The 25,087-nt window shown below is 49.9% G+C and overlaps 1 protein-coding gene across 2 annotated transcripts in view; it reads right to left on the bottom strand.

The window, feature by feature from the left end:
• Window positions 1–11,184: 11,184 nt before the first annotated feature.
• The window catches only part of LIPK (lipase family member K), a 42,759-nt gene continuing 28,856 nt past the window's right edge, over window positions 11,185–25,087 (bottom strand). For both annotated transcript variants that reach the window (XM_025441464.3, XM_035706156.2), the window contains 4 exons: window positions 21,120–21,266; window positions 19,030–19,101; window positions 16,377–16,448; window positions 11,185–13,034 (listed from right to left, as the gene is read on the bottom strand). In XM_025441464.3, the coding sequence (XP_025297249.1) occupies window positions 12,795–13,034; window positions 16,377–16,448; window positions 19,030–19,101; window positions 21,120–21,266 (531 nt within the window). In that variant the 3' untranslated portion in view covers window positions 11,185–12,794. The remainder of the gene's footprint in view (window positions 13,035–16,376; window positions 16,449–19,029; window positions 19,102–21,119; window positions 21,267–25,087) is intronic.

The following is a 25,087-nucleotide window of genomic DNA, read 5'->3' as shown; positions in this document are numbered from 1 at the left end:
AAATAAATAAAAATAAAGATAAATAAATAAATATAAATAAATAAATATAATTAAATAATTAAAATAAATGAATAAAATATAAAAATAAATAAAAATAAAAATAAAAATAAAAAAATAAATAAAACCTTTTTAAAAAATTGCCTTCAAATCTCCCTGACGCCCGCCGGAGATGGGTCCATGGCTTTGATTCCATCCCTCTCCTAATCACCGTCAACATCTAATGTATTTGCCGGGTGAGTGAATAAACGAATGACTGGATGAATCTAGAAGTCCAGAAAACATTTCTTAGTCACCGAGGAATAATAATATCGTCAGTCATTAATATAGTGAATTCTTAGGTATTCATTGAGTGTTGGCTCTGTGTTAGGTGCGTTACCTTGTTACTCTACCGGCTTGGCTATAATTCTACTGGATCTCTTTGCTCTTAAATATGCTTCAGAGGACATTCTCCTTAACACGGTTACATAGTAAATTTAGTAAGAGTGAGCTCATGGGAAAATCCAATCTTGTTTTGTTTTTGTACAAAATTGGAATAATTCCACCACTAGTCATAGATTACGTTACATACTAATACAATAAAAAATTGCTACTAGATAGTCATTTTTCTGCTATTGTTCAGGTCTAATGTATCCTTAAATCTATTATAAATCATATATATAAGATTATAATCTTAAATCTATATATCCTATAATCTATTATAGTGCAATCTGATAACTTTCACACAATCTCTCTAATTTCTCCATACATTAAAAAAAGTCTCATAAATGCGGAATCATTCAAATTTTTTTCTACAAATAACCAGATTTCTTGGGAGATAATAATCTAACTCTTTTTCTCTACTCCAGCAGTGTCTAATAGAAATGTGTTATGAACTATGTCTATCATTTAAAGTTTTTTATGACCACATTTTTTAATGTGTAAAGAGATTGGTGAAGTTAATTTCTATTTTATTTTTTATTTTATTATTTATTTATTTTTTTGTAGTTAATTTTTATATTGTAGTTAATTTAAACCAATAGACCCAAAATATTACTATTTCAACATGTAATTTAATAGTATTAATGAGAGATATTTATTTATTTATTTATTTATTATTATTATTATTTATTTATTTATTTTATACCCGGTCTTGGAAATCTGAGGATTCTGTGACACTCAGCACATCCCCATTAGGACTGACCACGTATGGGAGCTTAACAGCCCCATCTGACCAGTGTCCGTGTATTGAAGCGTATCCTAACGGTCTTGTGCTTATTCTTTTCTTGAGACTCTTTTCTAACCAGATCCTTAATTTTTCATAAGGGACTCCCCCAAAATGCATAGCCGTCATGTATCGGACCTGAATTCCATACCTGCCTAACCAAGCTTCCTATTCTCTGAACCATCAAACACATCTTCTCAGGTGCTCGGCCTCTGGTCCCCCACCTGAGCCTCAGTCTTATTGTCCAGCCAAACACTGTGCTCTCCAATATTTAGCTACAATACTTGATTAAAAGCACAATGATCCCTGGTTTTCTTGAGGTCACTACATCTACAGAGTTTGTTATACTGAGTCTACTCCAATAACAAATGCCAAACTATTATTTAAAAGGCTTTAAAGGGATCCCTGGGTGGCGCAGCGGTTTGGCGCCTGCCTTTGGCCCAGGGCGCGATCCTGGAGACCTGGGATCGAATCCCACATCGGGCTCCCGGTGCATGGAGCCTGCTTCTCCCTCTGCCTGTGTCTCTGCCTCTCTCTCTCTCTCTCTCTCTGTGACTATCGTAAATAAATTTAAAAAAATTTTAAAAAAAGGCTTTAAAAAATGATTTCATAATTCCTGGTAAAGAAAATGTCACGAAAGGGGCGCCTGGGTGGCTCAGTCGGTGAAGTGTCCCACTCTTGATTTTGGCTCGGGTCATGATCCTGGGGTCCTGGGATCGAGCCCTGGGTCCGACTCTGCGCTCAATGGGGGTCTGCTTCTCCCTCTTCTGCTTCTGTCTCTACCCCTGCTTGTTCTCCTTCTCTTCAAATAAATAAATAAAATCTTTAAAAAAGATAAAAATGTCACTATAATAATTATGCCATCATTTAAATTCATTTACAAGCTTGACAGCTTCCTGGATTTACCTCTTCTGGGCGTTGGTTGAATAAACAGCAGTTACATATGTGTGTGATTAGTGGAGCTTTTTTGAGAGATGTTTTGCTTTGAGACCAGGGGTATCAGCACAGATTCACTGATTATCCCTGAAACACAACTGAGTCCTTCATGTACACCTGAGAAAATATTTGTCCGTGCCTCGCCTTGTGGTTCCCGCTAGCCGTGGGGTAGCCGAGCAGCCTCACCCCCAGCGGCGATGTGAGAACCTTCTAGCTCGATTCCCTGGATCGCTCTAATGCCTCACTTGGTGGCTATTGTTATCCTTTTAGGTTGCACCCCCTAGTCTGTCTTAAGCACTCTTGAAATTAAAACTCTTTAATGGCTCAAAATTAAATTTGGAACTTAATTCAAAATTCTGTGACCTGGCCAGGAAAGCCCAGAGCGCGGCTCCGTCTCCAGGTCCCGTGCCCCCCCCCGCTCCCTCTCCCCCTGGCTCCCTGCGCTGAACTGTCTCCAGGAAGCCCAGCTCCTTGCAACCCCAGCCACCCCTGCCTGCGAGTCCCGAGGACTTGATGGGAGGTGAAATCTTGTTTGCTCAGAGAACACTTCTTTCCCGTCCGCCTAGCTGGGGTGCCCTTCCCGTTGATAGATTCATCACTATTATCGTTAAAGATTTAATTCCGTGACTACGCGGCTGTCACATATCCGCTTTTTCCACTCGTCTCCGTGTTTCACTCGGGTAGGACCCGCGTCTGCCTTATTGCTGCTCGTGTTCCGAATGCGCAGGTGGGTCAGAGTCGGTACTCAGAGCATCACAACAGAAAGATTAGGAGCTTGGTAAAGTCAAGATTCCAAATTTTGGAGAGCTGCTATTTTGGGGAAAGTTGCCCGATCTTCACAAACTTCAGTTCCTTAATCTCTAAAGAAGAGATGAGAAAAGTGCCATTTTACAAGACGGTTATGAAGATTAAACAAGATGATGGATGGGGTGACTGGACGTATTTGCGCGTGGGAAAGGCTCCGGGTACATGAGGGACCTGTAGGTGAGGGTTTTTGTCAAACCGTGTCCTTCTTCTGCGTTCTTTCCCCTGTGCACCAGGGTAACAATCGCTTACTAGGACTTGCTATGTGTTTTATTACAGGGAAAGAATAAAGAATTTCCCAATTTGGCCAAAAAGTCGACATAGTTCCTCTGATAGCTTATAGTTCTCAATGCAAACTGTAGACACAATGTCCTGACGTAGGTTTTGCATTTTCTTGTAAACTTCAGTCACGTGACTCAGCTGCACTAACGTGTTAGTGCTGACGTTTCTGGGACACCGGCGGGGTCAAGAGTCAGGATGTGCCTGCCTGATATGCCATAATCAGCACAGAGGTGCCTCCCTAGGAAGCCTTCCAGGGCCCTGCCGGCTGACCTTTCCCATGCGATACCCTCCCCTCCATATCTAAAGCTCCTTCACATATGACAAGAAATTCTTAAGAAATGAGTCTTCGCCAGAGTATACTAATTACGTGTCTTAAAAGTACCCCAATTCCTACAGGACCTAATCCAGCACTTGGAGGACAGAGAGGACACTCCTAGCCATTCGGCAACTACTTATTGCTGATTGACTTTGTGCAATCATAATGAGACACCTCCACTGCCATTAGGCAGCTGGGCTCCCGCCCAAGTTCATTTGGAAACCAAATGAATCTCTCATGCCCTGTCCCATCCTTTCTGTGGGTTCCCTCGCGGCTTCCTTTACAGCTCACACCATTCCTTTCCTCCTCCGGGATGTCCTCTCTACTCTCAGCCTTCTGTGATCTTTCCTTCCTTTGAGGTTCAACGACACTTTGTACCTACGGTTCACGGGGCACCTGACGTCTGTTACGATACGCAGCCAACCCCGTGTACACACGGTTACGTATCCACACGTGAAAACATATGGAAGTGCTCTTGGGGATTCGGGCAACCAGCTAGTGATTGGTTATTTGAACCTTGGGTACCTTCGTTAATGATTTCTGGTACTGACCTTCCCGTGCAAAGTGGGTATATCAGTATCTAAGTTGTCACCTACTATAAGGCTGGAGGGAGATCATGTGTGTCTGGGCCAGTGCTTGTCACATAGCAGGAACTGAGTAAGTACTAATCCTCATCCCCGTGTACACACTCCGTTCCTCTTCCCCTTCTCCCTCCATAGCATTGGAGAGTAGAGCATCAGACCAGGTATCAGAGATTATTCAATCGACCGTGTGAAGAAACGGGAGCAATTGATTGACAAATGCAATATGTTGGCAATACTACAGTGTGCGACAGCACTGGCTCTCGGACTGAGACACGTTGGGTTTACCCCCATCCCTCAAGCATGACTCCATCCCCTCAGGAGGTTATTAGCTTCACAACACTGAACGTTTTTTATCTGTGAAATACAGGAAACACGGAGTCCATCTGCAGGGCTCATATGCGAATCCAAAGAAAGAACCATATAGAAATCACCGAGCCTAGCGCTTGGCAAGGGTTAGTGTCGCAAAAAATAAGTAGAGACGACTTCTCCTAACGTTACTCGGATAAACGTAGCCGAGTCTCAAGAGGGCAAGGAAACCAGTCTTGTGATTAGATATGACTTCCCAGGTGCCATGTAACGTCTTGGTCTGCCTAATGCCTATGTGAGTTACGAATTCTACGCTTCCATTTAGGATAGAGGCCGTGACTGGAAACATGAAGCCTCTGTCTGTCCTCAGCACATTATAAGTAATAATATCTACCAACGCCTTTGTAGGGAACTGGCGTTGTGTTAAATTCCTTTGCAGTACCTCATGACAGCTCAGTAACAGAGCGCTTAACGATATTTCCATTTCACAGATGGGAAAAGTGTGGATTGGAGTGATTAACTCGTCTGTGATACGAGGACAACAGTGGAGCTAGGAACCCAACCTAAAGACGTCAGAGCCCATGAAGTGCTGTACTCTACAAATATGCTTCAGGAATGAGTGTCTATCTCCATGTTTTTTTAAAAAAAAAAATGAGAGGATTCCTGGGTGGCTCAGCGGTTTAGTGCCTGCCTTCAGCTCAGGGTCCTGGAATCGAGTCCCACGTCCGGCTCCCTGCATGGAGCCTGCTTCTCCCTCTGCCTGTGTCTCTGCCTCTCTCTCTCTCTGTGGTCTCTCATGAATAAATAAATAAAATCTTTTTAAAAAATGAGGAAATAGCTAGAATCAATGATAAATGACTTTTCCAGGGTCACACATCTAATAAATAGTGGTGTCGGCTCTGAACTTCCGTAGTCTACTGCTGCCGCGAGGATGGTTTCCATAGCAACTCCACACCATCGCCCAGCCAGGAGAAAAGGTAATTATGCCTGTGAAAACGCTGTAAAATTTATTTTATTATTATTTTATTGTGGAAGTAGAACTGCCACGCAATGTCACAGCAGCGTCCGAGGTTCGGCTCGTTGATTCGGTCATCGTGTAGGCGGCTCAGGGCTCACGGCGCACGTGTACTTTGAAAAGAACACGAGGTGCCGGGCGAATAAAGGCAATGTTGGGTTAGGATGATCTTCAGAACTGTAGGTCGTACCCGCGAGATCCTTGCGAGGCAGGGCCGAGAACTGGTTCACTTCGCTAAGCCGACGGCGTCCGTCTGACTCCTACAGGGCAGGATTCACCGGGGCAGGCGGGCCCGAGAGGGGGCCTGAGATGGAAGGCCGAAGCTGCGGGGACAGCCTCACGTAAGGGAGCTCAGGGGGAGAAAAAGGAAAAGCCTGTTCTTACGGAGGCTGGCAACATGTCAGGACTTCCAGCTCTCCCGACCAGCAGGGAGGAGTGCTGTGCCGGGGCTTGGGTAACCCTCGAGCCTGGCAGGGCCGGGCCGGCTGACGGGAATCAGAAGGCGTGGGGTCAAGGGGTGGCTCCTGGCTGCTGCCCTGAAGGCTTGAGGCTGTGACTCGGCCTTCGCAACACACCTGTCAACAGATTTGTCAGAGGAATACCAACCGGGCGGGCGAGCCTGGCCCTCCCTGCCTCCTGCCAGGCTGGTGTGCACGCACGGCGTGGGCAGCCTGTTCCCACTCTCCGTATGCCTGTCCCGGCCTGGCCGTACCCGTGGCCCCTGCCGCCCCGCGCCGGTCGGGCCGCCCCCTCTCTCTTGTTCCCACGATACAGATTTTGCTTTCGTTTCTCTGGACTTTAAATGCATATGAAATTCTGGCCTTGCCCACTGCACAGGGCCCCAGGAACCCCGGGACAAACAGGAGCCTCCCTGACCATGTCTCTTGGGCTGGCTCGTCCACGTCTCCGGGGAGACAACGAAAGAAGTGTTAAGGGGTGGAATCTGGATCCCGAGAACTCTAGCCTCAGGACCCACGGATTTGCTGCTAATTGGTCTGAGCTGGCGCACAAGTCTTCTGAGCATCTGTGGTCTTTAAGATAAGATGAGCATAGGAGCTTTATCACAGAGATAGGAGCAGGAACAGAGGGTTTAGGCCGGGCCTTGGCCCGAGAAGTGCGTGAGTGCTACACAGTGTTGGCTATTTTCATTGCTACCCTCATTGGGTTGAAACTCCCCAGCAAAAAAAAAAAAAAAAAAAAAAAAAAAAAAAAAAAAAGAAAAAAAGAAAAAAGAAACTCCTAGCATATTTGAAGCTCAGTATAGATCATAAGATGAGGACCACATTTTCCTGGTTCAACACCTCATCCTCAGCCTCTAGCATATAAGAGATGCAGAGTAAATTTTTAAGAAATCTTATTCAGGGAAGCCTGGGTGGCTCAGCGGGTAAGTGCCTGCCTTCAGCCCAGGGCCTGATCCTGGAGTCCTGAGATCGAGTCCTCACATCGGGCTCCCTGCACGGAGCCTGCTTCTCACTCTGCCTGTGTCTCTGCCTCTCTCTCTGTGTCTCTCATGAATAAATAAATTAATCTTTAAAAAAGTCTTATTCATTCATTCATTCATTCATTCACTCACTCATTTAGAGCATGAGGAGGGGGGGAGGCACAGAGGGAGACTCTCAAGTGGACTTCACGCCCAGTACAGAGCCTGTCTGGAGGCTCCATCCCATGACCCTGAGATCATGACCTGAGCCGAAACCAAGAGCCAGACATTTAACTGGATGAGCTGCCCCAGGTGCTCTGAAGAATAAATTACTTTAAATAAATGACTTGTAACTCCGAGGAGCTGTTTGAAGATTTCTTTGGCAAGGACCACAAAGACTGTCCCTAGAAGGAGACCTCTGAATGCTCCAGTCCTGCACAAAGTCAGCTGCTGGTGGAACCAAACAGTGGTTCCTTGTTAAAAGTTTCTCCCCTCGGGAAGCTGCCGATGTCCAGGTTCCTGAACATGTGATGCAAAACCAAACTAAACACATTACACTTATGTGATTGACGAGAATGTTAGTGATGTACCCGGAGGCTTCTACGGAAAACAAATCGTAAATTTAAAAAGAGTATTTTTACGATATGGCACTGAAGACAAGAAAATCCAACCTGATTAGGAAATGCAACATTGTGACTTAATTTTAATTGAATTCCATTCAGTTTAAGGCAAACAGTGTGGGCAGATCGTGTCGAGGAGAATGAGGAAGATGTGTGGGAAGACTTAAGTATATAAATCATATTTGAATAAAAGATGTGATGTACATCTGGGTAAGGAAGCGGAGGCAGATGTAACTAGAAGAGGATGTGAAGTCAGGTTATGGCAAACTTGAAATATAGCCGGGGAGTGAGGGTTTGGTGGAAGAAAATAAAAAAAACAGCAGAGTCATGGTAAGTTCTGGTACAGTGGTATTTCATAGTGAAAACACCCTTGGAAGGAGGAAGAGGGGAGATAATCAGAGGAAAAACTCAGAATTAAAGGTATTACGGAGAAAACAATAAAGCTTTTTAAAAAAGATTTTATTTATTTATTTGACAGAGTGAGCGAGAGAGCAAGAGCAGTAAGCAGGGGGAGTGGCAGAGGAGGAAGCTGAGTGGGGAGCCTGACGTGGGGCTCGACCCCAGGGCCCCAGGATCATGACGTGAGCTGACGGCCCTGGGCACACCAGCAATAAAGCTTTTTAGACAGGGCAGCCCGGGTGGCCCAGCAATTTAGCACCGCCTCCAGCCCAGGGTGTGATCCAGGAGACCCGGGATCGAGTCCCACATCGGGCTCCCTGCATGGAACCTTCTCCTCCCTCTGCCTGTGTCTCTGCCTCCCTCTGTGTGTGTCTCTCATGAATATATAAAATCTTAAAAAAAATAAAAAAATAAAGCTTTTTTTAGAGAAAAACTAACGCAGTAAAAATACTACATTGGCTCAGCATTTTGGAGGCATGGTTCCAATGCTGCATTACTCACTAACTCATACACCTTGGGCGTGACGCTCCTAAGAGACAATTTTAGGTAGAACATAGAGGAACTGTAAAATTCTTAATAGTTATGCTTTTTAAAAAAATGACTTTATGTTGAGTCACAGTAGCTCTGCATCAGCACAATGTTATAATCTTTAAAAAGAATTTTGGCTTTTGCTTCTAGCCACGAGGTCTGGAATCACCATCGTACCATCGACATTAGGACACTGGAGCCAGAGTGATGGACAACAGACTTCCGACAGTGGCAATCCGGCTGCCTGACGCTGGGACCGCCAAGACGAAGGAAGTGAATGGAGGTGATCTCCAGGAAAGCCTGAAGGTTCTGCCCACTAATCATTTCCAGATCACAGAAAAAGTTGGGGAACCCAAAGAAAGCTCGGTGGGAGTGGAGTAATGCCGTGGGTGCCAGGGAAGCCATGTGCTTCAGGGAGGAGCCCGAAGCGGGCCCTTTGGATCTGTGTGACCTGGGTTCTGCTCACACACACTCTGCCTCCAGGACTTCCTGCAGAGCCGCCTCCCAGGTGTGGAGGGGAAACTCATCAAGGAGATGGGGGGCCAGCCGGCTCACCTCCACAGGCTGGTGCCCCCAGGCCAGCTGGGTGCGTGTCTCTTCAATAGACTCACCCGATGCATAACAGGGAGCCTCCAGAACCCAGTAACCTGTGAAGGGTCCTCCTCACATCCCCCTGGTGCCACAAGGCTTACCGGGAAGTATCCAGAGCCTTCCACCTGAACCGAGTGGCAGCCAGTACCCACTGAAGGGCCCTTTGGACCCACGTAACCCCGTGAAGCTATAGCTGTTTCCTCGAGGGATGGATGGGCTCGGGAGCCAGAGCTGAGGAACAGACGACATGTGGGGGACAATCCAGGGACGCAGGGCAGGCTGGCTGGGGGTGGGGGTGCAGGTGGGGGGCGGTCTACAGGAAAAGTCAGGGAATTGGGGCCATTTGTGTGCAGTGTTGCCACGAGAAGCACGAGTGACACATGAGTATGTTTCTTCTCTTGTGGTGACTAGTGCTTGAGCTGTGACCGGCACGGGTCTCTCGACCTTCATCACCGTTCTGAGGATGGTGCTGGCGGGCAGGGATGATCCATCATCATATTAAAGCATAATGAGCTTATAATCCCTCCCAAATAAAAGCTTTTTAACCACCTTTAACCACCTTAGAGCGCTCCCCCAAGCCATGGGCCAAGTGGAAAGAGTACAAGCTTTTTGCAGCAAAAAAAAAAAAAAAAAAAAAAAAAAAAAGAAAGAAAGAAAAAAAGGAAAGAGAAAGAGACAGAAACAGAAAGGGAAGAAAGAAAGAAAGAAAGAAAAGAAAAGAAAAGAAAAGAAAAGAAAAGAAAAAGCAAGTCCCATGGTCTAGATGATATACGGAGGCAGAGACTGGACTTCAGAGAAGACGAGGACGCTAGCATCCGAGTCAGAAGACCAGAGAGAAGAGCGGTAGGGAGAGGAAGGGCTTCTGAAATACGCAGGGGACATCTCAGTGCGCTTCTGGCTAAAGAGCAAGGTGCCCACGTTAAGGGTAAGAGTCCCCCCGAGGCGGACAGGGTAACACTTTCAGAGAAAAAAACAATTGCCAGGAAAGAGGCAGAACAATCCCTAGCGTGTACATAGTGCACATAGGGGCTCATCTGAACTGCCACCTGCCGGCCGAGAGACCTTCCTGAGCACGCGGGGCCCAGGGAGGACCCGAGAGCGTGCACGCCCGGAGCAGGACAGAAGTCCCTTAGAGGAGACATCACGCTAGACCCGCCCTGAAGGAGACGGAAGACAAATCGGAAGCAAAACCAAGTCTCAAAACAATCAGACTTAGCTTTAAGCAAATGAACTGACTGCCGAAAACACAGTCCAACCCTATTGAAGACGAATAAAATAAAACCTAGCACTCAGTAATGCAAAATTCAACGTGTGGCGTGCAGTAAAAAGTTCTCAAGCTGGGCGGCCTGGTGGCTCAGCGGCTTAGCGTCACCTTCAGCCTGGGGCGTGATCCTGGAGACCTGGGATCGAGTCCCACGTCGGACTCCCTGCGTGAAGCCTGCTTCTCCTCTGCCTTGTCTCTGCCTCTCTCTCTCTCTCACTCTGTGTCTCTCATGAATAAATAAATAAAATCTTTAAAAAAAAAGAGGTTCTGAAGGATGCTTACTATGCTCAAGGATTTAAAGAAAAACATAAAGTAAGGAGGGGGAAAACAAGATATAAAAGAGCCCTAACTAGGATATCTACAGATGAAGAATATTGTCTCCAAAATAGAAAGCGCACCAGATAGGATTGCAGCAGACTAGACGTTGTATATGAAAAAATTTGCGAGTATGAACACCCTCGACACTATCCAAATGGAAGCACACAGAGGGAAAACACTGGGAAAATAAACGTACAAAAAAATAAAAATAAAAAAAATAAAAAAAATAAAAAAAATAAAATAAAGAAAATAAACGTACAACTTCAATGACCTGTGGGTTAATAGCAAGTGGTCTAAGGTATAAATGAGAGACCCAGAGAACGTGAAGGAACGAGTGACATTTGGAGGGGGAAAAAAGGTATTTGGAGAAATGAGCAAAATTTTTATGACTTTGATGAAAAGTGTAAGTCCTTAGACTCAAGAAGCCTGCTGAATTCCAAGCAGAACCCACAACAAAACCATCCCAAGGTTCGACGAAATCATATTGTTGAAAATCCACTGGTGAAAAGAGAATTTTAGAACAAAGGAAAAAACATGTGCAGTAAGTACGAAGAAGGAGTATGAGAGCTCTAAGGGGATATAGATTTAGAAGAAAGTTTATTTATTTATTTTTTTAAATGTTTTTTTTTTCTTTAAACATTTTTTTAAAATTTATTTATGATAGTCATACAGAGAGAGAGAGAGGCAGAGACACAACAGGCAGAGGGAGAAGCAGGCTCCATGCACCGGGAGCCTGATGTGGGATTCGATCCCGGGTCTCCAGGATCGCGCCCTGGGCCAAAGGCAGGCGCCAAACCGCTGCGCCACCCAGGGATCCCTAGAAGAAAGTTTAGAAATGAAGGCAAATACTTTCTTTACCAATCAATCTAGTTGGAGATTCTGGGGCCTCTCAAACCCGTTCTGAGGATGTACACGCAGCATCCCCGCCTCCTGGGGGACAAGTCCCACGGCCGTGCACCTTCTCCACTTGTCACTGACCGTCACGGAAACGCGAATCAGAACCTCGATGACATATCCCCTCACGCCCCATAATTCTACTAATAAGACAAAACAGAAGTGTTGGCGAGGGCGTGGAGACGTTGGACCACCGTGCACCATTGGTGGGAACGCAAAAGGGTGTGGCCACCGTAGGAAACGGCTTGGAAGTTCCTCAAAACATCGAAAGCAGAGCTGCCACGTGGCCCAGCAATCACACAGCCCGGTACATATTCAAAAGAATCGAAATCAGGATCTTGAAGACATACACGTGCCTCCCGACATGACCCACAACGGCCAAGACAGGAAACCACCTAAACGTCCACTGGTGGGTGAGTGGATAAGGAAGACCTGCTTCACGCCTGCCTGTAACGGCACGTGGTTCGCCCTTACGCGAAGGCAAAGCAAAGACTTTTTCAGACAGACGCTGTGAATCGATCACCAGCAGATCCGCAAATGTTTAAGGAAGTTCATCGAAACGAGAAATAAAAAAAAAAAAAAAAAGAAACGAGAAATAAGGACATAAAGGTAATGAGGAACGAGGTCTCCTCGTTAGCGACGGAGATGAGGTCAGAATCACAATAATGATAACAGTTTATTTTCGCTATTAAGGCTGGTTTGCCGTGGCTGCCAAGAAATCACAAACTTGGGGGTTCAGAAGGATGAACATCTATTTTCTCACTCTTGCATGGGGTCATCGGGCACGCAGGGCACAGCTAGTTCCTCCGCGCGGGGACTCCCCGGGTTGGCCAGGCTGCATTCTCAGCTGGAGGCTTTACGGGGCGTGGCGGGCTCCCCAGCTCAGGATTTGGATGTGATCCGTGTCGCGGGTGTGTGTTTGCTGGTTCTGGGCCGGAGGCCGCCTACAGACCCTACGAGGCACACGGGTTCCTTGCCATGAAGGCGGCCTCCCCACGCCTGTTTAGCTCATCAGGCCCACAAGGGGACTCTCTTCTCCAGTCTGTTTAGGCGGCTTCTCGTATGATATGGTGCAACCAGGAAGCGACGTCCCGTCACCTGCGCCGTGAACGCGATCTGCCCCGGGGGTGTGACACCGTTACCTTGGCCCGTTCTGTGGGACGAGGATGAGGCTCAGGGCCCTCCCCGACTCCACGGGGAGAGGACTGCACCAGCACACGGACGCCGGGAGGTGGAAGTCACTAGAGGGCTCACCTTAGCGTCCGTGCGCCCCGTTATTTCAAAAATCCACTTGCTTAGAGAACGGAGAATGCTATTTAATTTTGCAAATGTTCGTCCATCAGCTCTATGAGGTCTTGGTAGATCTCCCGGGGTGCGTCCTGTCCGAGGTAAAAATCCACGTGATTGTAGTGTGGGATCAGCTTGTAATAAATAAGCCTGGTGATGTTAGGGAGGAGATTCTCAACGTCCCTAGGATCGGCCACACGGTCACGTCCTCCACTCCACACGGCGGTCGGCACTTCCATCTTGGTCACGTCGTACAAGGGAGGCGTCCGCTAGTCACGGTGGGAGACAGAGAGAGAGAAGAAACAGTTTTCACAGGGAAGCACATCATGGAAGAAACACCAACGACCAGCTGTTAAGCAAGGTCTCCAAACGCGAGACGTGTGCGCTTCGAATACGCCCAGCGATCCGCGAGCCTTAAGATGCTAAGGGTGCTTGCAAACACTTCCGCGGGAGCACTTGGGTCGTGAACAGAAACATAAGCCCGTAACCGTCTCATCCCTGGTTTGCACTTTGGGGGGAACAGGAAAGAATCCCGGGGAAGGGGGCCCTTATTTCACGAGGATCGTCTTCCTGGTAGCCCTTGCACGGGGACTACGTCCCTTTCGAACAAAATATACGTATTTACGCGTAGGATACACGTAAATACCTCTTCCCATTTGCGGGAATCGGGGCAACGGGGATTATTGACGCTTGAGCAGACTCTCTGGGGAGCATTGAGGCCAATGGAGGACGACATCGGGAAAGGAGGCGAAGAAGGAGCAGCCCGTCCCCGAGAACGTGGCTGTGCTGTTGATGTCCGGCCCCTTCTCTCGGGTCCTGCGGCCTTCCTCGCGCAGACCCAGCCCATCCCGGCCCGTCGTCCCCCGGAGGCCCCGGGTGACCGGCAGGTGCAGCAGGCCCTTATGCTTCTGGCCTCAGTGGCCGGAGGACAGAGGCACACACGGCACCCCAGGCCCGAGGCTCCCTGCAGCTCTCCACCTGAGCCCCCGACAGACAGGCTGGCTTCTCCGGGACTGCGGCTCAAAGGACGCTCGCTATGAGCTAAGCACGTCCAGTCACCCCCTCAATGATGCTTTTAAAGTAAGCCTAAGAGGGAGGGGAGCGCCGAGGGCGGCATTTCATTGCCCACGTATCGTGAGTTTACCTCCACATTTAAAAAAAAAAAAAGATTTATTTATTTGAGAGCGAGAGAGCGAGCAGGCTCACGAGGGCTGGGAGGGCAGAGGGAGAGGGAGACTCTGGAGCTGACTCCCTGCCCCGCAGGCCGACCCCTGCCGGGCTCCACCGCAGGCCCTGAGGTCGCGACCTGTGCCGAAATGGGCCGGATGCTGCCCAGGTCGAGACCCCGGCGCCCCGGCCGCCCCACTTTTGAGGCCAGTGAGGCCGTATATGTGTTCTGAGCCCGCCCTAGAGCTGTCTTCTGCTCCCTGCCACCGGAGCATCCTGACCAGCACCGCAACCCGCAGAGCAAATCGCGTCTTCTCGGAATTCCCGCGTGGAAACCCTAAGTCCTGACTCGGTCGTAAGTGGGGATAAGGCTTTCCTGAGGGGTCCAGGCCGCAGAGCTTATAAGGCGGGTCCCAGGCCGGGAGGCCGATGGGAAGGGGAGGAGCGCTCAGAGGAAGGAAAGGCTCCGTGCGGGGCCTCCGCCGGCCTGGGAAGGCTCCTCGCCAGGACCCGCTGCTGCCCCCGAGCTGGGACCTCCGGCCTCCACGACCGCGGCCGATGGGTCATGTTGCGGCAGCCCCAGAGGTTCATGCACCTCCGCTGGGGCCCCGGGGGTGCGCTCACTCAGGCGACCAGCCCTTGGGTCCGGATGTGGTCGTGATCCCGGGGACGTGAGACCGAGCCCTGCGTGGGGCTCTGCACTCGGGTGGGTCCTGCCTGAGCGTCCCTCACCCTCTGGCCTCCTGCCGTGAGCTCCCCCCTCTCTCTTTCTCTAAAAACGAATACGGAAATAATGAACAAAGAAATCAGTAAAAAAGAAAATATATCATCATTCATTTTGGCGGCAAGATCAGGAATGAAAAGGTTATGTGGGGCAGCCCGGGTGGCTCAGCGATTCAGCGCCGCCTTGAGCCCGGGCCGTGACCCCAGGGTCCTGAGATCAAGTCCTGCATCGGGCTCCCTGCATGGAGCCTGCTTCTCCCTCTGCCTGGGTCTCTGCCTCTCTCTCTGGGTCTCTCATGAATAAATAAACAAATATTAAAAAAAAAAGTAAAGGTTACATGGACAAGGGGGCAGAGCTGTTGGCACCTGTCACCTTGGCCTGGAGGTTTCCTAGAGCAGGGGTGTGGGGGGCTGGGGGGGCCCGGCCGCCCCGAGGGCACCGAGCACCCGAGCAGGGGCTGAGCTCTGTCGCGGGGAGCTCACAGCAGGACGAAGAGGCTGGGATGGGGGTGCGGGGGAGGGACAGCCCGGGGACGGGACCGAGGAGCGGGCTCGGGGGTCTGGGCGCAGATGGCAGGCCCAGGGAGGGCAGCGTGAAAACAGACGTGGCAACCAGGATGCCGGCGAGACACCGCGGCTTGGGGCCAACATTTTTTTTTTTTTTTTTAACATTCTTAGTAGTAACGGGTCGGTGATCGCATCGCTCATCCCGCGTGCCCCGTTTGTGGTCACCACGTACGCTTGGGGCACAGGGGTTTGCTTTCTGCACATGCACGTTGTTCCCTCTCAGTCTGGGGCCTTCCGCGCCCCCCGGGGTGCTGAGCCTCAGGCTCGTCCGTGCACGCGAGCGGCCCTGCTTCTGAGGAGCTGCGGGCTCGGCGGGAAACCCAGAGGCGCGGCCGGCCCGGCGCACCAGGTGGGCTCTGCGGTCACTCGCTCCTGCCCGACGGGCTTTGGTTGCAAGGGTGGTGGGCCCTGGGGTGCAGGGGATGGGTCCGCGGGGGGTTGGTGTCCGGAGGGAGCCTGACCGTCCGGGGGCAAAAGCCAGGGCCGCAGTGCAAACGTGCTGCTGGAGTCGCCAGTGTCCCCGCCCCGACTTGACCCATGCGTCCTTGGTGACTGCTGGTTTCGTTTGGGCTCAGTCCCCTTGCACGGAGCCGAATCACGTATGGTTGGATCCCTTATGAACACGGGAAAGAAGAGCAACACACTTCACGCTGCCATTTAACACAGAACTCTGGTTCCGACGGCGTGGGTGACCGACACGCCGTTCCCTGACGGACGGCGGTACTTCTCCCCAAGAGTGGCATTTCTGTCCGCTTTATCTTTGATCATCCATAGATTGTTTGTTTTTTGTTTAAATGAGTCGTAGATGTCATCCCAAAGAATGGTCCCCAAAGTGCTGAGCTTCTTTTTTTCCATTTCTTTTCTTTTTTTTTTTTTTTTTTTTTGGAGAAGGAACAAGGGCAGTGGAAGAGGAATGGATGTAAAACCCGGGAACCCCTGGGTGACACTCTGACCCGTTAGCAGCTAAATACTGCGGACAATGGACTTGGACTTCTCTGCGGAAGCGAAGGCGGTGCCATTGGCCTTGTAGGGTCACAGTGAGGATCCCGGGGAACGACTCGGAACCCGGCCAGACACCCCGATGGACTCAAGTACGGGGCGTGGGGCCGCGGCTCAGTGGGCCGACCCTGCGTGCTTAGCGGCGCCACCTGTACCTGGTGGAAGTGCCTCATGTTCTGAGCGGGGTTTCCCCAGTCAAAAGCTTGGAAGAGACCGGAATTCGCAGCCTGGGGAAGACAGAAACAGAAAAGGGTCACGATGCTGACGTGCGAAATCCGTGAACGCAGAGGCTGAGCCACCGCCCACGGCCTCCGGGCACAGGAGCCAGAAGCCAACGGGATGGTGAACCAGCTCGCAGAGCCGCCTTCTCATCCCCCCGCCCACACTTCTCCCCCAAAAATGCTCAGACGGCAGCGTCTCTAAGGGACCCAAAGCTGTGCGGAGAGACGCTTACAGGGACGCCTGAGCCAAGGCTTCCTGGACATCATAGTTCCAAAAATTTTAGTATTTTTTCAAAAGGCACCTGCTGTGCATCTCCTGCCTTGAAAGGTGGCTGTTTTATTTTATTATTCTTTATTTTTTAAAAGATTTTATGTATTTATTCATGAGACACCCAGAGAGAGAGAGAGGCAGAGACGCAGGCAGAGGGAGAAGCAGGCTCCATGCAGGGAGCCCGAGGCAGGACTCGATTCCGGGACCCTGGGGTCACGGCCTGGGCCGAAGGCAGATGCTCAACCGCGCAGCCACCCGGGCGTCCCCAAAAGTGACTGTTTTAATGTACAAACGGCCTCCTTGTCAGGTGTCTAGGATGTTATGACCATATTCCCTACTCTCAACTATTTTTGTTGCTATTGAAAGGAACGTTGGGCTGAGAGCACCGTCGGGGCCTCCACGTGGGGCGGGCGCCGCTCCTCCCGAGGGGTCCACGCAGCTCGCCCCTGTCGCCAGGGAGGGGGCACAGGCCCAGCCTCTGACACACCGCGCTGCCCACTTTTGCATTTTAATGTTTAGACCTCGGCTATTAGGATGCAAGCGTTCACCCCGCGCTGCACCCGGGGTTCCTTCCACCGGGACCTGCCCCTTACATCGGAGGGAGGAGGCAGGAGACGTTCGCATGTGCCCCAGGCGCCTCGCGAGGTGATGCTCAGGCTCTTCCAAGGGGTTTTGTGGGTTTTGTTTAATTTTCAGTCTCAGATCTTTTTTTTTTTTTTTTTTTTTTTGCACGCCCAGCGATTGAATCCTGATTTTTAGCTTAAGACTCTCTCCATCCGGGTGTGACGGACCGAGGCAATAGTGTGCTGCGGCTGCAGTTCTGCAGGTTGGCAGCATCGGGAAGCAGAGCGCGGACCCGTCGGGCCGTCGGCTGCCGCAGCAAGCGGACCCGGAGTGAGCGCAGGCTTCCCGGGTCGTGCGTCTCTCAGCAAGTCACCTGTCTCCCGAGTTCTCGTCTGTGACACGGGAGTGGTAACATGCTCCTCGTGGGGGTGGGGGGCGGTCAGACAGGGTAACGCAAAGCAGGTAAAATGACACAGAAAGTGGGAACGCTGGGGACGCTCAGAACCCGTCCTCACGGATATGACCACTGCCGTCATCGTCGCCCTCGCCTTAGCCGTGTGCGTGGCCCGCGACCACATCTTCCACCTCCTCCCGACGCATCCTCCTGGTTCTGTCCTCAAGACGACTTCGTGTCACAGGAGGAGAGAGCTATTGAAGAGCAGCCCGCTGCGAGGTGCGTAAGGGACAGGCGGGGGCGTTTGTAGAACGGATACCCATGCCCTCCCCGGAAGCCTGTTTACCAGAATCCGGTGAGACCGAGTGAAGCCACCCGCATGAGTAGACGTGGAGTTTGAGGCCGTGCCCACCGCGGACTCCCTGCCTCCTCCCTGGAGGAGGCCCTACGTCCTGAGCATCCTCCTTCCTGCAGGAATTCGGAGGCTTACCTCCTGGGCGGGTGGGACTCGCCCCGGGGTTCGGAAGTCCTCAGACCATCGACAGCAGCGCCCCTCAGCCGTGAAGCACGGAACCCGCTTATTAGGGTGTGGGATAAAGTGCAAATTCCTGGGGATCCCAGGTGCACTCAGTCTCTGGAAAGATCTTTTGTCTCCCCTTCCCTGTCCGCTCCCCAAACACACACACTCATACTTGGCAACTCCAGGGACGCGTGGGGGGCTCGTGGTGGAGCCTCTACCCTCGGCTCAGGGCGTGACCCCGGGGTCCCGGGATCGAGTCCCGCATCGGGGGTCCCTGCATGGAGCCTGCTTCTCCCCCTACCTGGGTCTCTGCCTCTCTCTCTGTGTCTCTCATGAATAAATAAGTAAAATCTCTAAACGATAAAAAAAAGGCGACTCCAATTGGATTTGACGTATCTCTGAACTTGCTGGGTGTTGAGTAAAGCGGTAGGACCAGAAAAACCTCAAGCCGAGGGCACGGCCAGACACCACTGACCCAGCGCGGCCCCTCTCTAAGGCCTCGTTTGCTCACAGTGAAGCACGACCTGCACGGCCTGGAATGGCCCGCGGGGGTACGGGGATGAGCAGGTCCTTCCGGAGCCGCTTGTGTCATGGTGTAGAAGGTTCTCTTAGAACTGAGGACCTTCCAAAAGAGGACATACGAGCTTTCCCTAGAAAAGGCGGTTTGGGGCAAATCCGGAAGCCAGAGTTGGGTCGGAACACGCGGGAAGCAGCCAGTACTGAGGGCGACGGGGGCAGCGAGGAGGGCGGGAGGCGAGCGGGAGCGGCAGCGCGGCTTTGGGCTCTCGGAGCTGCTCCTCCGGCCTGCGCGGCTCCCCGGCCGGGAAGGGGCACCCACCTGCGCCCAGTGCAGCATGTTCTGGACGGACGTTCCCGCGGAGCTCTGCGCCAGGTAAACATCCAAGCGACTCTGCAAAGTAAAGAGAGGACTTGTCACCCGGAGCCCACCCTAGGACCGCGGGTGCACCTGAGGGTTCTCGCTCTCCGGGGAATAAGCACGTCCCCGCTTGGGCCAGGCCCGTCCTGTGCAGCCTTCACGGAGGCCCGAGGACAGCCTGCTGGTCGAACATGCTAACACCCCTTTTCTCTCCGGCCTCACCTCGGACAGGTCCCTGCGACCTTGCTCACCCTGCATCAAGTCCCCAAGCACATGGCAAGCGGGCGGTTTATCACGAGACATGGAAAAAAAGATCTGAATGTTTCCTTTGCTTTCTGGTTTAAACGACGTAGTAAATACTCCATGGGGCTCCCTGAAAGTTGGTGGAACATAATCCTCCCAGTATTACGACCTCCATTAACATTCAGACTTTTTCTGAATTAAAAAAAAAAAAAAAAAAAGGTTTTTTCACATTTTCCACTGCTTTTTTTTTTTTTTTTTTTTTTAGTATACAAAAGAGTTATATTTTTCCACCAAAGTGAGTGTAGAAACATCATGGCACTTAAAAAAAAAGGGGTGGGGGGATCCCTGGATGGCTCAGCGTTTTAGCACCTGCCTTCCGCCCAGGGTGTGATCCCAGAGTCCCGGGATCAAGTCCCACGTCAGGGTCCTTGCATGGAGCCTGCTTCTCCCTCTGCCTGTGTCTCTGCCTCTCTCTCTCTCTATGTCTAAAATAAATAAATAAATAAATAAATAAATAAATAAATAAATAAATAAAATTCTAAAAAAAAAAACAAACAAAACCCCACAACCCCCATGAGCTACCCAAGCCGACTGAATCAAGACCAAAATCTCTAGGGTTGAGTTCTGGACGTGTGTATGCCTTCAGGGCTCCACAGACTCTACGCGTGCACCCCTGCTTATCCTCCACTAAAATAAACATCCTTGCAGAAACTGCAATACCCCACAGGATGGTCCCCAACAGTGGGGGGGAAAAGAGGGCAATCTGACTGCACAAATGTACAACGGAGGCCCTCGGTGAAGGTTCAAGGGCGTCCTGACCCGAAGTCTTCCTTGAGCAGACTCTTAGGCCATGTCAAGAGGGTGCTTTTGAAATTGTCTCCATTGAGTTTGCTTACATGGTTTTTTGTTTGTTTGTTTGTTTTTTGCTTAAAGGTTTTTACTTCGCTTTGCCCACCTGATAGGCTTCCATCTAAGCGATGGGCGATCCCAACTGCCCCGGTGGCTGAGACCGGAGGGAAGGAACATGAAATCTGGTGCTAAGCCTAGCTTCCCATACACCGCCTTTTATGAATCTTGCACCAAAGCAAGACAAGTGTTAATCAGTGTTTTCCACTAACAGAGGGAGACGAGGCTGTGGGCAGAAGTCTGTGAGGGAGGCGGACACCATTTTTAGCTTTGTCCTGCTTCCTCTCTGGCTGGGGGGGGGGGGTAGACAGTGGCTCCCCCCTTCTCCCTCCCACTCTCTGGGTCAGCTCGTGGTAACTGGGGAAGAAAAGATTTCAGCTGGAGAGGACTCGCCAGGAAGCCCAGCTACTCCCCTCTCAGTGGCCCCTGAACTGGGAGCCCGTACCGGTCACTGGAAAGCCGTCCCTTCATCCCTCTGGGTTACAGAAGTAAGTGGTTCCCATGATGACTATTTCCAAACCACTTGTGAAAAAATGGAAAACTGGCTTAAAAAATACAGATGCCCGAGCTTACTCCCCGAAATCCCGCCTCAGTAGGTCTGAGCGAGGGCCTAGGTGCAGCGAGATAGATTCCTAAAGCTCAGCCTTTGGTAAGCAAGGGGTTTTCCAAGGGGGCACGTAGGCCAACAGCAAGCGTTGGGGAGGATGCTCAGGGCCTAGCGCTCTTCTCAGGTCCACCTGGTGGACTCCCCAGCGTTGGTTGGAAACCACCAACCCGTAACTTCAGTTCAGGAGACCCCAAAAAGGCGCTCGAGATGTGGTTTCCACGCGATTCAGGACAAGCTCTCCTCACCTCTGCGCAACAAAACAATCCGTGCCTTGGATCCAACTACTTACGCGTACCATGTTTAAGTTTTTCGGATCAAATCCACTCAACGCGAATAGGAAGTTGCTGCAAATGTGACGAAAGAGCTTCCGGCTGCACACCTTTGTGGCAATGAATTGGTCAAAAAACGTATGAGGGTAGAACATCTTGTCACCAAATAACGCCTGCAAGTTAATAAGCTACCGTCAGATCTCACAGATGTGGATGTCGAGCGGGGAAAGGGAGACAAGGACTGCACCGTGGTGACCCCTGCCTGGTGCCGGTCCTCAGTGACACACGGAGGCCGGTTAGATTTTGTCTTCGGTTTTCCCAACACACCCTGGTGGTCTTCCCAACTCTCCTCTGGATGCCTTTTTCCCAAGAACGTCTACTTGGGGGTGTTTTTGGAATGACTCCTGAGAAAGTGGTCCCCGTAGGAGATCGTCAGGGCTTTGGAGTCAGGGGTACCTTGCTTCGATTCTGGACTCCGTCTCTTAGGCCTCCAGGAAGTATTTAATTCCCATTATCCAGAACTTTCTCAAGCATGAAGCGGAAGATTAATACGCAGCATGTTGCACTGCTGTGAAGACAATCGGCCACGCTTCAAGGTGCCTACTGCAGTTTCTAGACCCTAGTAAACGTCCCCAAACAATAACGACTCTGATAATTGAAGAACGATACTAAATGAGCCACTTCTTCCAAAATCTTTCAACAAAGTCCTCCAGAGGCAAAAGCCCAACCTCCCCCAAACGGATCTCTACTAGTGGAGTTTCAGGCCACGTTGCCATTTAGTTGAACTTTACCTTCAAATTGGAACGTGAATTCATATCTAATTCCTGGGCATAGAAGACGAATCTTGCCTTTGTCTCACAATAACTAGTTTTATCATCTCGGGATAATATACCAGATACATAGATGAAAAGGCATATTTTATAATGATTTTATTTATTTATTAGAGAGAGAGAGAGAATGAGTGGGAGGAGGGCAGAGGAGGCAAGCAGACTCCCCTCTAAGCACAGAGCCTGGCGCAGCTCGATCCCAGGACCCTGAGATCCCGATGGGAGCCAAGGGCAGACGGTTAACTGACTGAGCCACCCAGGAGCCGCCCCTGACAAGATATTCCTTGATTCTTAAAACTTTTGGAAACATCTGTTTACTGTAATAAACACTGGCGTATCTTTCTCCTGGAATCCTTCATCGACAGCCAGTTACAACCAAAGACCAATCATAATGAGCATTTATCTTTTTTTTTTTAAATATTTTTTTTCAATTTTTATTTATTTATGATAGTCACAGAGAGAGAGAGAGAGAGGCAGAGACATAGGCCGAGGGAGAAGCAGGCTCCATGCACCAGGAGCCCGACGTGGGATTCGATCCCGGGTCTCCAGGATCGCGCCCTGGGCCAAAGGCAGGCGCCAAACCGCTGCGCCACCCAGGGATCCCTGAGCACTTATCTTTATTTGCGCTAATGCATGACAAGATCTCACCCTCTGTTAAACTCGAGCCAGTAAATTCCTACTGGGTATGGTTGGTGGAATTCCGAGTTTGAAAAGTGGTTACTCTATATGGTCAAAGGTCATCTTCATTTAACGGGATATTTGGTATCTGTGGAATATCGATAGAATCTACGACGTATCGTGACTTCATACGCCCGTTCCTGCCAGAAAGAGAGGCTGCAAGGTGTTAATCTAGTTCACACCATATTTCTTTAGGTCTGGAAGGCAGTAGTCAGCCACGGCAGACGTAATCTGAGTCATTCCGGCCTCTCATTCATTTTGTCACAATCACTGGGACCCTTCAACGATCTACTACATAATGGATTTAACCTACTTATCAAATTGTAACTCTCTGTGTGTAGCCGTCTACGTGATAATAATTAATTAGCAGCCACAGACACATGAAGTCAACTTTTTTTTTAAAAAAAGAATGGCTTCCTCTTCCTTTTTAGAAAGATTTTTTAAAAATTTCAAACAATTTTTCTGTTTTTTTTTCCATTCTACTAAGAGAATTTATTTATTTTTTATTATTTTTTTAATAATAAATTTATTTTTTATTGGTGTTCAATTTGCCAACATACAGAATAACACCCAGTGCTCATCCCGTCAAGGAAGGAGAGAAAGCATGTGCACGAGTGGTGGGGGGAGGAGCAGAGGGAGAGGGAGAATCTTTTTTTTTTTTAAAATAAATTTATTTTTTATTGGTGTTCAATTTGTCAACATACAGAATAACACCCAGTGGAGAGAGAATCTTAAGCAGATTCCACGCCCAGTGTGGAGCCCCCCGTGGGGCTCGATCTCACGACCCTAAGATACTGACGGGAGCTGAAATCAAGAGCTGGACGCTCAACCCAGTGAGCCACCTTAAAGATTCCATTTTAAAGTAACGTGGGGCTTGAACACACAACCCGGAGATCGAGAGACACAAGCTCTTCCGACTGAGCCGGCCAGGCGCCCCTGAACGTACCTTTCCAAAGAAAGTTTGCATCTATTCTATGTGCTCAAGTGTGACCATCTAAACAGGCTAGCACACGGGTAAGTGATTAAAATAGAAAGAAGGGTCTGATTCTAATTAGTGAACTTTTATTTTTCACCACCAGTATCTTCATCATCCACACTTGGCAGAAAATCCACGTGAGAGGGAAGTGCCAGTTTGTAGATGTGACCGACCATCAACGTACGATGTGAAGAAGGAGGTCACATCTGCCACGAAGGGCCTTTGCTCTTTGTCCTGGCAGCTGGTGGTGAAAGAGCCTGGAGGCCTCTGACTTCACTCTACCTCCACCCGTGCACGCGTGATGCAGCAAAATGACCACATGTCAACCCAGGACAGGTAATGGCTCCTTCATCCTTCCCTCAAGAGAGGGTGGTAGCGCAGGCAGCTGGCCACACATGGCAAGGTACACAGGACTTGGAGGCTGTGATTCCCAGTTAGATCTGGAGGGGGCGTGCTCGTTACGTACGATTCTCCCATCAGCTCTTCCAGTAGCTGAATTTAAGGTTTCCCTTCCTGGGTACGGGGCCCCAGGCCAGGTCACATGGCTTGCCAAGCAGAACATGGGCTGGATGCAGCTCTCAACGGCCTGCCGAGCTGGGCACCATGGATCCAAAAAGGTGGGGAAATAGCTACGTAATGGAAAGAGCACCGACCAGAGAGGGCCTGGCAGATCTGGGTTCAAATTCTGGCTCCACTACCCGTTAGCTGGGTCATGTGGGACTGGACGCTTAGCCTCTTGGAGCTTTAGGTTCTTCTTTTAAGGAATGAAGACAGGGCACCTGGTGGCTCAGTCGGTTAAGGGTCCAATCTCGATCTCGGCTCAGATCATGATCTCAGGGCTGTGAGATCAAGGTTCGCCTCAAGCTGTGCGCTGAGTGTGGAGCCTGTTTGGGATCCTCCCTCTCTCTCTGTCCCACCCCCTTCTCTCTCTTAAAAAAAAAAAAGGAAATGAAGACAACACGGACCATCCTTACGTTATAGATAACATGTAAAGAGCAAAGGGTCAAAGCAAGCTGTAGGTCAGAAAAAAGAGAAGAACATAAATGCCCAGGGGCAAACAAGGGGTGGGGGGGGAGGAGCAATTGGCAAGCAGTCCTGTTGGCACCAAGTTCTGAGCTTTTGAATCTAAAGCAAATTCAATGAATAAAACTAGACAATATTCACTAGGCACCTGCGATAGGCTAGATGTGATGCTTCAACTACAGCATCTCAAACATGTATGGTCTCAGCGAATCTCCCAAACCACTTGAATCGTACGCATCTTGCACTCATTCATTCATTCATTTTCAACTTTACTGAGGAATAATCGACACTGTAAGATGTGAAATGTCTAATAAATGAAAGTTGGTGCGCTTTGACCTACGTCTCCCATTTCCGCCTCCTGTAGCCCTCAGTGACCACCATTCCATTCTCCTTTTTGGTAAAATTATTATTTTTTTAAATATTAGATTCTACATGTAAATGATTCAGTACAGTGTTTGTCTTTCTCTGTCTGGCTTATTTCATTTAGCGT

The sequence above is a fragment of the Canis lupus genome, chromosome 26 (assembly GCF_003254725.2).
Source record: "Canis lupus dingo isolate Sandy chromosome 26, ASM325472v2, whole genome shotgun sequence".
Taxonomy (NCBI): domain Eukaryota; kingdom Metazoa; phylum Chordata; class Mammalia; order Carnivora; family Canidae; genus Canis; species Canis lupus.
Note: the sequence above shows the minus strand (reverse complement) of the source record. Positions and strands in the feature narration are given on the sequence as shown.